The sequence below is a fragment of the Nomascus leucogenys genome, chromosome 1a, assembly GCF_006542625.1.
Source record: "Nomascus leucogenys isolate Asia chromosome 1a, Asia_NLE_v1, whole genome shotgun sequence".
Lineage (NCBI taxonomy): Eukaryota > Metazoa > Chordata > Mammalia > Primates > Hylobatidae > Nomascus > Nomascus leucogenys.
Genome location: NC_044381.1, coordinates 19809208 through 19821302, shown reverse-complemented (window position 1 = coordinate 19821302; position 12095 = coordinate 19809208). Strand labels below are relative to the sequence as shown.

Sequence of the window (12095 nt, the reverse complement as noted above, 5' to 3'; positions counted from 1 at the left end):
TGCTTGTGCCACTGCACTCCAGCCTGGGCAATAGAGTGAGACCCTGTCTCAAAAAAACAACCCAAAATACCAAAACAAAACATTAGTTGTATTGTTATATGTTTGTGGTATACTAGCTTTTGGGGAGTTGTTAGTTAGATGATGCTAATTTCTTAATATTCAACATTTTTGGTATTTATTAGCTTGTAAGTCTGTTTTCCTTTTTTTAAAAGTCAATCAAATTTAGGAGTGGGAGATTGTATACCACCAGTGTTAGTGACACTAATGTTCAGTTCTGATAACCCACTACTATCAGACCAGCCTGTTTTTTATAATCTTATTTGTGTTCCGTGTAGATTCTTCTCATCATTTTGTAGAGACATTTAACATAAAACCACAGGACTTGCACAAATGCATTGCCAGATGCCATTTCGCACGTAGCAGATTTTTACAAATTTTGCAAAGAGAAGATTGTGTTACCCAAAAATATCAGGAAAATGCACAGTAAGTAGTACCTTGATAGTTAGAAAATAATTTCTTTCTTTTAAGCAGATGTCACCAATATAACGTCAGCAGAAATATTCCATGCCTACCTGAAAACCTTGGCGATTATCTTTCCATTTTAAAGGCAGATAACTTCTTTTTTTTTTTTTTTTTTCGCTATCTGAGACAGGATCTGGTTCTGTCATCCAGGCTCCTAGGCTGGAATGCAGTGGCGTGATGTCGGCTCACTGCAGCCTCTGCTTCCTAGGCTTAAGTCATCCTCCCACCTCAGCCTCCAGAGTACCTGGGATTATAGGCGCAGGCCACCATGCCTAGCTAATTTTTGTATTTTTAATAGAGATGGGGTTTCACAGTGTTGCCTAGACTGATCTCAAACTTCTGAGCTCATGTAGTCTGCCCGTCTCAGCCTCCCAAAGTGCCGAGATTACAGGCATGAGCCAGTGTGGCTGGCTATAGTCAGATAACTTCTGCCTAAAATATTTTAAAACTTTAGGCATACTATAAATGTAAGTTTAGAGAAAAAGAAAAGATCACTTTGTTTGTTTGTTTGTTTATTTATTTATTTATTTTGGGATGGAGTCTCGCTCTGTTGCCCAGGCTTGAGTGCAGTAGTGCAATCTTGGCTCACTGCAACCTCCACCTTCTGAATTCAAATGATTCTGCCTCAGGCTCCCAAGTAGCTGAGATTACAGGCACCTGCTACCACGCCTGGCTCATTTTTCTTTTTTTTTTTTTTTTTTTTTTTTGAGACGGAGTCTCGCTCTGTCGCCCAGGCTGGAGTGCAGTGGCACGATCTCGGCTCACTGCAAGCCCCGCCTCCCGGGTTCACGCCATTCTCCTGCCTCAGCCTCTCCAAGTAGCTGGAACTACAGGCGCCCGCCACCACGCCCGGCTAATTTTTTGTATTTTTAGTAGAGACAGGGTTTCACCGTGGTCTCGATCTCCTGACCTCGTGATCCGCCCGCCTCGGCCTCCCAAAGTGCTGGGATTACAAGCGTGAGCCACCGCGCCCGGCCCCATTTTTCTTTTTTTGTATTTATAGTAGCGACGGGGTTTTGCCATGTTGACCATGCTGGTCTTGAACTCCTGACCTCAAGTGATCCGCCTGCCTTGGCCTCCCAAAGTGCTGGGATTGCAGGCATGAGCCACTGTGCCCGGCCCACTTTAGTTTAAAAAGTTGTTTTCTTATGTGCTTTGTAAAATAGGGAAATATATTTTAAAGTTGTAATTGTAGTGTTTATTTTATTTTGTATCCTTTTTTGTCTTGATATTTCATTCTGTAAATTTTTGCATATTGCCATAGTGTATTACTATTTTTTTTTTTTTTTTGAGATGGAGTCTCACTCTGTTGCCCAGGCTGGAGCGTAGTGTCACAATCTTGGCTCACTGCAACCTCCACCTCCCAGGTTCAAGCATTTCTCCTGCCTCAGCCTCCTGAGTAACTGGGATTACAGGCACATGCTACCATGCCTAGCTAATTTTTGTATTTTTTAGTAGAGAAGGGGTTTTGCCATGTTGGCCAGGCTGGTCTCGAACTCCTGACCTCAAGTGATCCACCTGCCTCAGCCTCCCAAAGTGCTGGGATTATAGGCATGAGCCACTGCACCCTGCCAGTGTATTACTTTTAATGTCTATTAGTCCAATTAGTGGATATTTCATTAAGTAAATATTCTTTCAGGTAGGTAGTCCATCATTTTTTTAAACCACTTAATGCTATTTTATATTTAGGTTCATCTATTCAGCATATCTTTTTTTCTTGGAGTTTCTTCTATGTGTCAGATACTGTTTAGGCATTGATATTACAGAATTAAACAGGACAGACAAGGCTGTTACTCTCAAAGAATAGGTTGTATATAATTGTGTGTGTGTGTGTATGTTTTTTTTTGAGACAAGGTCTTGCTCTGTCGCTTAGCTAGACTAGAGTGCAGTGGCATGATCATGACTCACTGCAGCCTGACCTCCTGGGCTCAAGTGATCTTCCTGCAGTAGCTGGGAGTACAGGCCTGTGCTACCACACACAGCTAATTTTTAAATTTTTTTGTAGAGACAGGGTCTTGCTTTGTAGCCAGGCTGGTCTCAAACTCCTGGCCTGAAGCCACATTCCTGCCTCAGCCTCCCAAAATATAGGCATTACAGGTGTGAGCCACCGCACCTGGCCTAATTTCTTTTTTGCAATTGTAAACAATTACAGTAGGATAACTTTGTAGAATGCTTTGTTGTATATTACTAAAGCTATAGAATCCTTTGAAATTAACTGAAATGTTGCCTGACTGTATTAGATAACATTTAAATTTATCCCCTGGGTATGTGAGATGAGGATAAGAGCAGAGTCATCTTACTAACCCCCATCATTCTAATCGGAGAGGATATACTAACCTATGAGTCCTAGTTCCATCTCAATAGGAGCCTGTATGTTGAATCACTTGTGTGATAAAGAGAGTCTAGAGTCCTTTAGCTTGCTGGTGGCTATACCCAGAGGCCTTGAGCAAGGATACGCAAAGGGAAAATAGAGAAATGGGCTATACTAATTAATTGTAATGATATTATAGTTGTCATTTTGTACGTTTTCTTGCAGATTATCAGTTAAGCAGGTACGAAACTTGAGATCTGAATGTATAGGACTGGAAAACCAAATAAAGAAGTAAGTGACTTTTAGAGCTAGAAGTTGCCTTAGATACTAGTTTAGCTCTTGCATTTTACAGGTGAGGAAACAGACTCCCACAAACATTAATTAAAATAATATATCAATAGCCAGATGATGATAGGATTAGAGCATAGTTATGACTGCTAGTCCAGTTCTCCTAATAAATTATTATCGCTTTCAAATTAAATTTTATTTTTTGTTGGGGTGGTTGTTGGTGGGTTGGTTTACAAACTAACTAGCTTTTTGGATATTAAATTACGATGTGATTTTTCATATGACTAATTAGATTATTTAATTTTTATTAGAATGGAACCCTATGATGACCACAGTAATATAGAAGAAAAAATTGAAAAGGTGAGACAAAGGAGAAATTTAATCTTTTAAAATTCTGTGATATGTAGTGTTTGCTCAATTAGTGGGACTCTTACAGTCTGTTTACCACTTTTTTTTTTTTTTGGAGATGGAGTCTCGCTCTGTTGCCCAGGCTGGAGTGCAGTGGCATGATTTTGGCTCACTACAACCTTTGCCTCCTGAGTTCAAGTGATTCTCTTGCCTCAGCCTCCTGAGTAGCTGGGATTGCAAGCATACGCCACCATGCCTGGCTAATTTTGTATTTTTAATAGAGACAGGGTTTCACCATGTTGGCCAGGCTGATCTTGAACTCCTGAGCTCAGATGATCTGCACGCCTTGGCCTCCCAAAGAGCTGGGATTACAGGCATGAGCCACTTCGCCTAGCCTCCCTTCCCCTTCCCCTTCCCCTTCCCCTTCCCCTTTCCCTTCCCCTTCCCCTCCCCCTTTTGAGATGGAGTCTCACTCTCCCAAGCTGGAGTGCAGTTGCGTGGTCTTGGCTCACTGCAACCTCCACCTCCTGGGTTCGAGCGGTTCTTCTGCCTCAGCCTCCCTAGTAGGTGGGATTACAGGTGCGTGCCAATATGTGCAGCTGATTTTTGTATTTGTTTTAGAGACAGGGTTTCACCATGTTGGCCAAGCTGGTCTTGAACTCCTGACCTCAGGTGATCTGCCTGCCTCGGTCTCCCAAAGTGCTGGGATTACAGGCATGAGCCACTGTGCCTGGTCCCATTTCTTTTTATAGTACTATTACTTTTTTTTTTTTTAAACTCATAGGTTGTATATATAAAGATATTAATAGAGTGCCTCTAAAACACTTGAATATAATGGAAAAATGAACTTATAATTCATAAGCTTAATTGTATTCAAAAGGGTTTTTAGATATGATTAATTTGAAATTCTCCACCCCAGTATAAAAAGCTCTGCTTGATTGTAGTATAACCTAGTCAGTGGTATTAATTTATCTAAATAAAATGGATTAACCGAAGGGAGATGTTAAGTATGAAAGGAAAATTAGGAATCAAAATGAGGCTGGTTTGGCAGGAGGGAGGATTCTGACAAATGAAAATGATCTGAGGCCTCCAGAGTTTGGCTTTGATGTGAGTTAAGTATTTTCTTAGGTTTTCTTTTTTTTTTTTTTTGGATAAAATCTCTCTCAAGCTCTTTGTTTGATTCTGTGATCGCCACGCCAAGCTGCTGTGGGTATAAATTTGGCTTCCAAGGCACATTGTCACTTGTAAAGGTGAGCGCCCTCTTCAGGAAATATTTTTATTCAGTGAAAGTATTGATCATCTGATATGTGCTAGGTATCTTGTAGATATTAGGGCTACAACAAAGAGGAGAACAGGCAAGGCAAAGTCACTTCCTTCATGGAATTTTCCATTTAATGAATCCCTGATTGCAAATTATATAATTAAAATAATTTGCAGAAACTATTATAGTTTTCACATCAGTCTCTTCTGAGTTTGGTTCATATGTGTTTTCCCTGAGTACAGTCAACTTTGAGCCATTGACAAGATAAAAATCTAGACTTGGAAAATCTGAGAACCAGATCCTGGATAATTACAGAGTCATCAAGGAAATGCCATCCTGTGAGACCTCTAGACTGCTAGCCCATGAGTCTTCCTTTGGGAACAACTTTACCTTGCTATACAACATGTCAGAGATATTTAGGATGGCACACACCTGTAGTTTAACCTACTCAGGAGGCTGAGGCAGGAGGATTGTTTGAGCCCAGGAGCTCAAGGCTAGAGTGTGCTCTGGTTGTGCCAGTGGACTCTAGCCTGGGCAACAGAGCCAGACCCGTCTTTAAAAAAAAAAAAAAAAAAAAGAGGCGAGTGCGCGCAGTGGCTCACTCCTGTGAGCACTTTGGGAGGCCGAGATGGTCGGATCACTTGAGGCCAGGAGTTCGAGGCCAGCCTGGCCAACATGGTGAAACCCTGTCTCTACCAAAAATAAAAAAGTAGCCTGGTGTGGTGGTACTCGCCTGTAGTCCCAGCTACTTGGGTGGCTGAGGCACAAGAATCACTTGAACCTGGGAGGCAGAGGTTGCAGTGAGCCAAGATCGTGCCACTGCACTCCAGCCTGGGTGACAGAGTGAGACCCTGTTTCAAAAAAAAAAAAAAAGAAAAAAGAAAAAAGTGAACTAATTAAAGATATTTAATATTGTATTTTTATCATGCAGGAAGAACATGTGTATATTTCTCCACCTCCCTCCCTCTTTTATAAATTCTGTTAAAGCATAACATATATACAAGAAATGTGTAACTCATAAGTATATAGCTTGACAAATTTTCACAAAGTGAACGCCTCCATGTAACCAATACCATTTAAGGAATAGAAGGTTACCAGCACCCTAGAATCGTCCTTGAACCTGTTTAGTTTACACTGTTTCCCCCCACGGGGAAACACTGCCCTCACGTGTTACACTAAAGATTAGTTTTCCCTGTTTTTGAACTTCATATAAATATGAGTATATAGAATATATTCTTTTGTGTCTGACTTTGGCTCAACATTGTTTATGATATTTATCCATGCTGTTGTGTGTAATTGTAGTGTGTTTATTCTCATTGCTGCTTAGTGTTCTATTTTATGAATATAGCACCAATGTACCCTTTTTACTTTGGTTGGACCTTCGGATTGTTTCTACTTTTTGATTGTTACAAGTAGACATTCTACGAATATTCTTTTTTTTTTTTTTTTTTTTGCAAGGATCCTGGGCTTAAGGGATCCTTTTACCTCAGCCTTCTGAATAGCTGGGATTACAGGTATGCGCCACTGTGCCTGCCTAAATATTCTTTTATATCAATTTTAATGAATATAGATTATATGCCTAAGATTTTTTGCTTTTAATGAGGCATAATTTTTCACACTTTAACTTCCTCAAACTGCATGACTTAAAATTGAGATGTAGTAGTTTTTTTCTTTTGAAAACATTTTTTTTTTTTGTGATGGAGTCTTGCTCTGTCCCCCAGGTTGCAGTGGCGTGATCTTGGCTCACTGCAAGCTCCGCCTGCTGGGTTCACACCATTCTCCTGCCTCAGCCTCCCGAGTAGCTGGGACTACAGGTGCCTGCCACCATGCCTGGCTAATTTTTTTTTTTTTTTTGAGACGGGGTCTCACTGTTGCCCAGGCTGGAGTGCAGTGGCACCATCTCGGCTCACTGCAGGCTCCGCCCCCTGGGGTTCACGCCATTCTCCTGCCTCAGCCTGCCACATAGCTGGGATTACAAGCGCCTGCCACCTCGCCCGGCTAATTTTTTGTATTTTTAGCAGAGACGGGGTTTCACCGTGTTAGCCAGGATGGTCTCGATCTCCTGACCTCGTGATCCGCCCGCCTCGGCCTCCCAAAGTGCTGGGATTACAGGCGTGAGCCACCGCGCCCGGCTCCTGGCTAATTTTTTGTATTTTTTGTAGAGACGGGGTTTTGCTGTGTTAGCCAGGATGGTCTCGATTTCCGGACCTCGTGATCTGCCCGCCTTGGCCTCCCAAAGTGCTGGGATTACAGACGTGAGCCTCTGCGCCCGGCTTCTCTTGAAAAATTTTTAAAATTATTTCTCCCCAAATGATCTTCATTAGATTGATTACATGTCAGCATATAGAAAATGCTAATTGTATCTTGTATAAGATTTCTTAGATTTGGAGCTGGGTGCAGTGGTGCGTGCCTGTAGTCCAGGCTGCTTGGGAGGCTGATGTGGGAAGATTGCTTGAGCCCAGGAGTTTGAGTGTGGCCTGGGCAACATAGTAAGACCCCATCTCTAAAAACAAAAGAATTATTAGATTTGTTTGAAAATTATAGTAAGCTAGATTCTCCCGATACATTTTTTAAAAATTCCCTTTGGAAATAATATCCAAAGGGACTTTTAAACTATTAAAGTATAATTATTTAATTTTCTTACTAGAAATCATTCTAGGAAATTTGTTACTAAGAGTGAACATATATTTACATTTTTAAAATATATGTATAGATTCTGTGTGGACTTTAATATTTTGTTTCTGTTTCCAAAGGTTCGGTCTTTGTGGGCTTCAGTGAATGAAACGTTCATGTTTTTGGAAAAAGAGAGAGAAGTTGTTAGTTCGGTCCTTAGTGTTGTTAACCAATATGCTTTAGATGGAACTAATGTTGCTATTAATATTCCAAGGCTCTTACTTGACAAAATTGAGAAACAAATGTTTCAGGTAAGCATTTGATATTAAGGAAGCTTTTGAGAAAACTCCTGTCATATAATTGTATATTTTCTTGCAGTGTTCTTCTGCTTTCAGAATTTCTTTTTTTTTTTATTTATTTTTTATTTTTGTTTTTTTGAGGCAGAGTTTTGCTCTTCTTGCCAAGGCTGGAGTGCAGTGGCGTGGTTTCGGCTCACTGCAACCTCCGCCTCCGCCTCCTGGGTTCAAGCGATTATCCTGCCTCAGCCTCCCGAGTAGCTGGGATTACAGGCATGTGCCACCACACCCAGCTAATTTTGTATTTTTAGTAGACGGGGTTTCTCCATGTTGGTCAGGCTGGTCTCGAACTCCTGACCTCAGGTGATCCACCCACCTTGGCCTCCCAAAGTGCTGGTATTACAGGCGTGAGCCACCGTACCCGGCCAAAATTTATTTCTATGAGTATATTTAGTAAAACTTTTATAAGGAGGGATACTGTTAAAGGTGTGTATATTTATCCACTTTTATTAATTGCCCCATACCTGTACAGTACTACATCATACAGTGTAGACAGTATGAAGTTTCTTTGTAGGAAGATGATACTGTACTAGTTCATTATAAATTCTCAAAGACAACAACAGTGATCTCCTAATTGCCAAATGTCCTTTTAAAAAGTCTCCATCCCCTGGTTTCTGTTTTATCTTGATGCTGTTAAGTGTTGCTTGTAAAGTCTTCTTCCTTTAGCTTTATAACCTCAGTGTCTCTGCTTTTCTATGGTCTTTCAGACTGCTGCTCTGTTTTTCACACTGGTTTCTTTTTTCTTTTTTTTCGAGACAGACTCACACTGTCGCCCAGGCTAGAGTATAGTGGCATGATCTCGGCTCACTGCAACCTCCCGTTCTTGGTTCAAATCATTCTCCTGCCTCAGCCTTCCAAGTAGCTGGGATTACAGGCGTGTGCCACCACGCCTGGGTAATCTTTGTATTTTTAATAGAGACGGGGTTTCACTATGTTGGCCAGGTGGGTTTTGAACTTTTGAACTCCTGACCTCAAGTGATCCACCTGCCTCGGCCTCCCAAAGTGCTGGGATTACAGGCGTAAGCCACCGTGCCCAGCCTGATTTCTTTTTTTCCATCTAACTTTTTTTTTTAGGTCTTACTCATTCACCTGGACTGAAGTGCAGTGGTGCGATCTTGGCTCACTGCAACCTCCGCCTCCTGGGTTCAAGTGATTCTCCTGCCTCGGCCTCCCGAGTAGCTGGGATTACAGGCTCCTGCCACCAGGCCCAGCTAAATTTTTGTATTTTTAGTAGATATGGGTTTCACCATGTTGGCCAGGCCGGTCTCGAACTCCTGACCTTGTGATTTGCCTGCCTTGGCCTCCCAAAGTGCTGGGATTACAGGCATGAGCCACCACGCCTGGCCTTTCTATCTAACTTTTAAATAATGTTCTCCATGGTTGTTTTAATGCCCCATTTTTCTTTCCCTCATTATGAATTTATTTGTATTTTCTTACCAATTTCATGACTTCAGCAGTCTCTCCTCATCAACCCAAACTCCATCCAGTTATTTCCACTTGCTTATGGGACATTATCTGGATAGCTTATTTTTTTGTTTTCTTAGAAAACACAATTCATCAAGCACCTACTATATGCTGGAGAGATACAAAGATAAAATATTGTTGTGACTCTCTGAAGAGAGACACCTCTTCAGTAGAGATGGGGTTTCACCATGTTGGCCAGGCTGGCTTACAGCTCCTGACCTCAAATGATCCCCTTGCCTCGGCCTCCCAAAGTGTTGGGATTACAGGCGTGAGCCACCGTGCCTGGCCCATAATTTTTGTGTGAAATCTATGATTTAAAAAGTATTGGAAACTGTCTGGGTGTGGTGGCTCACACCTATAATCCCAACACTTTGGGAAGCTGAGGAGGGCAGATCACTTGAGATCAGGAGTTTGAGACCAGCCTGGCCAACATGATGAAACCCCGTCTCTACTAGAAATACAAAAATTAGCTGGGCATGGTGGTGCACATCTGTAGTCCCAGCTACTTGGGAGGCTGAGGTGGGAGGATCGCTTGAACGCTGGAGTTGGAGGCTGCAGTGAGCCAAGATTGAGCCACTGCACCCAGCCTGGGAGACAGAGTGGGACTCTGTCTCAAAAAAAAAAAAAAAAAAAAAAATTAAAATTAAAAAATTGGCGACTAATTCAAGTGATTTTAAGACATAGAACTGTGCAAGCCAAAGAAACATATTTAAGTACAGATACAGCCTTTAGGGGTCATTGATTTGTAACTTCTGTTAAAAAATGAATTTATGATCTTTTCACTAAACCTGCTGTTTCTGCTCAATCTTTATTTTTCTTTCCATCTATTAACATTTCTTTTATTCTAGTTTTCAACCTTTTGCGTAATATAAAAATGTAGCAAAAAATGTAGCAAGGCATGTTAATTCTTTCCTAGTAGTTTTCATTGGGCCAAAATTATTTACGTCATTTTATGTTTGGGGGTATTTGATTTTTTTTTTCCCTCTCTTTTTTTTTTTTTTTGTTTGAAATGGAGTTTCGCTCTCATTGCCCAGGCTGTAGTGCAATGGTGCAGTCTCGGCTCACTGCAACCTCTGCCTCCTGGGTTCAAGCGATTCTTCTGCCTCAGCCTCCTGAGTAGCTGTGATTACAGGCATGTGCCACCACGCCCAGCTAATTTTGTATTTTTAGTAGAGACAGGGTTTCTCCATGTTGGTCAGGCTGGTCTCGAACTCCTGACCTCAGGCGATCTGCCCCCCACCCCCACCCGGGCCTCCCAAAGTGCTGGGATTACAGGTGTGAGCCACCATATCTGGCCTTTCCCTCTTCTTTAAGGTAAACTTTAATAGTAAAAGACAAATATTTTTATGTAATAGTTAATTATTGTAACAACCTATAGTTCACCAATTTTTTCTCCTCCTGATTCCTTAGTTGCACATAGGAAATGTTTATGAGGCTGGAAAACTGAACCTCTTAACAGTTATTCAGTTATTAAATGAAGTCTTGAAGGTGATGAAATATGAACGTTGTCAGGCTGATCAACCAAGATTGATGGTAGACCTTCACTACCTTGAAAAAGAGACCAAATTTCAAAAGGAAAGATTATCAGATCTGAAGCATATGAGGTACACTAAAAAGATCTGTTATTTGACTGTGGGAGGAGTAGGGTGGTTTTCTCAACAAAACTTGTATAACTTTAATAGCTCTTCAGCTTTGGCAAACAAGTATGAGAATTCTAGTACTCAAAAACCTTACATAATCAACTCTTGGAGATATACATGAAGCAGAAAGGAAAAGGAAAATTAATGGAATAAATGATTTGCCCTGAATGATAATTTTTTTATGAAATAATTTTAGCTTTTCTGTAGTTTCCTTTTGTTGGGTCTAATCATAAAACCTTAGAAAAGATTTTTTTTTTTTGCGATGGAGTTTTGCTCTTGTTGCCCAGGCTAGTGTGCAATGGCGCAATCTTGGCTCACCACAACCCCTGCCTCCTGAGTTCAAGTGATTCTCCTGTCTCAGCCTTTTGAGTAGCTAGGATTACAGGCATGTGCCACCATGCCCGGCTAATTTTTCATTTTTAGTAGAGACAGGTTTTCTCCATGTTGGTCAGGCTGGTCTTGAACTCCCAACCTCAGGTGATCCGCCCGCCTCGGCCTCCCAAAGTGCTGGAATTACAGGTGTGAGCCACCAAGCCTGGCCTCTTTTTTTTTTGAGGCAGAGTCTTGCTCTGTTGTCCAGGCTGGAGTACAATGGTGTGATCTCCCCTCACTGCAACCTCCATCTCCCGGGTTCACACGATTCTCCTGCCTCAGACTCCCGAGTAGCTGAGATTACAGGCACGCGCCATCACGCCTGGCTAATTTTTGTATTTTTAGTAGGGATGGGGTTTCACCATGTTGGCCAGGCTGGTCTCGAACTCCTGACCTCAGGTGATCTGCCTGCCTTAGCCTTTCGAACAGTTTTTTAATTGAGCAGAAAGAATAGAAAGTATGGGCTGCTTATAGGAATGGACAGAGAGTGGGAGTGAAAGTTCTACTCAAGTTTAGAGCAAGGAAAAAATTCTATTTTAAAAATAAATGGAGTAGCTGGGCGCGGTGGCTCACACTTGTAATCCCAGCACTTTGGGAGGCTGAGGCAGGTGGATCACTTCAGGTCAGAAGTTCAAGACCATTCTGGCCAACATGAGGAAACCGCGTCTCTACCAAAAAGACAAAAATTAGCCAGGTGTGGTGGCATGTGTCTATAATCCCAGCTACTTGGAGTAGGCTGAGGCAGGAGAATCGCTTGAACCTGGGAGGCAGAGGTTGCAGTGAGCTGAGATCGTGCCGCTGCACTCCAGCCTGGGTGACAGAGTGAGACTCCATCTCAAAAAAAAAAAAAAAGAAAAAAAATAATAAAATGGAGTAACAGATGTATTATTGCTTCGTGTATTTTTTTTTTTTTTTTTTTT

The 12095-nt window shown here is 41.7% G+C and overlaps 1 protein-coding gene across 1 annotated transcript in view; it reads left to right on the top strand.

Annotated features, from left to right (window-relative positions):
* The window catches only part of HAUS6 (HAUS augmin like complex subunit 6), a 56336-nt gene that overhangs the window by 13553 nt on the left and 30688 nt on the right, over nucleotides 1-12095 (top strand). The window contains exons 5-9 of the mRNA XM_030818453.1: nucleotides 336-483; nucleotides 3059-3124; nucleotides 3433-3481; nucleotides 7484-7654; nucleotides 10574-10767. Of these exons, the coding sequence (XP_030674313.1) occupies nucleotides 336-483; nucleotides 3059-3124; nucleotides 3433-3481; nucleotides 7484-7654; nucleotides 10574-10767 (628 nt within the window). The remainder of the gene's footprint in view (nucleotides 1-335; nucleotides 484-3058; nucleotides 3125-3432; nucleotides 3482-7483; nucleotides 7655-10573; nucleotides 10768-12095) is intronic.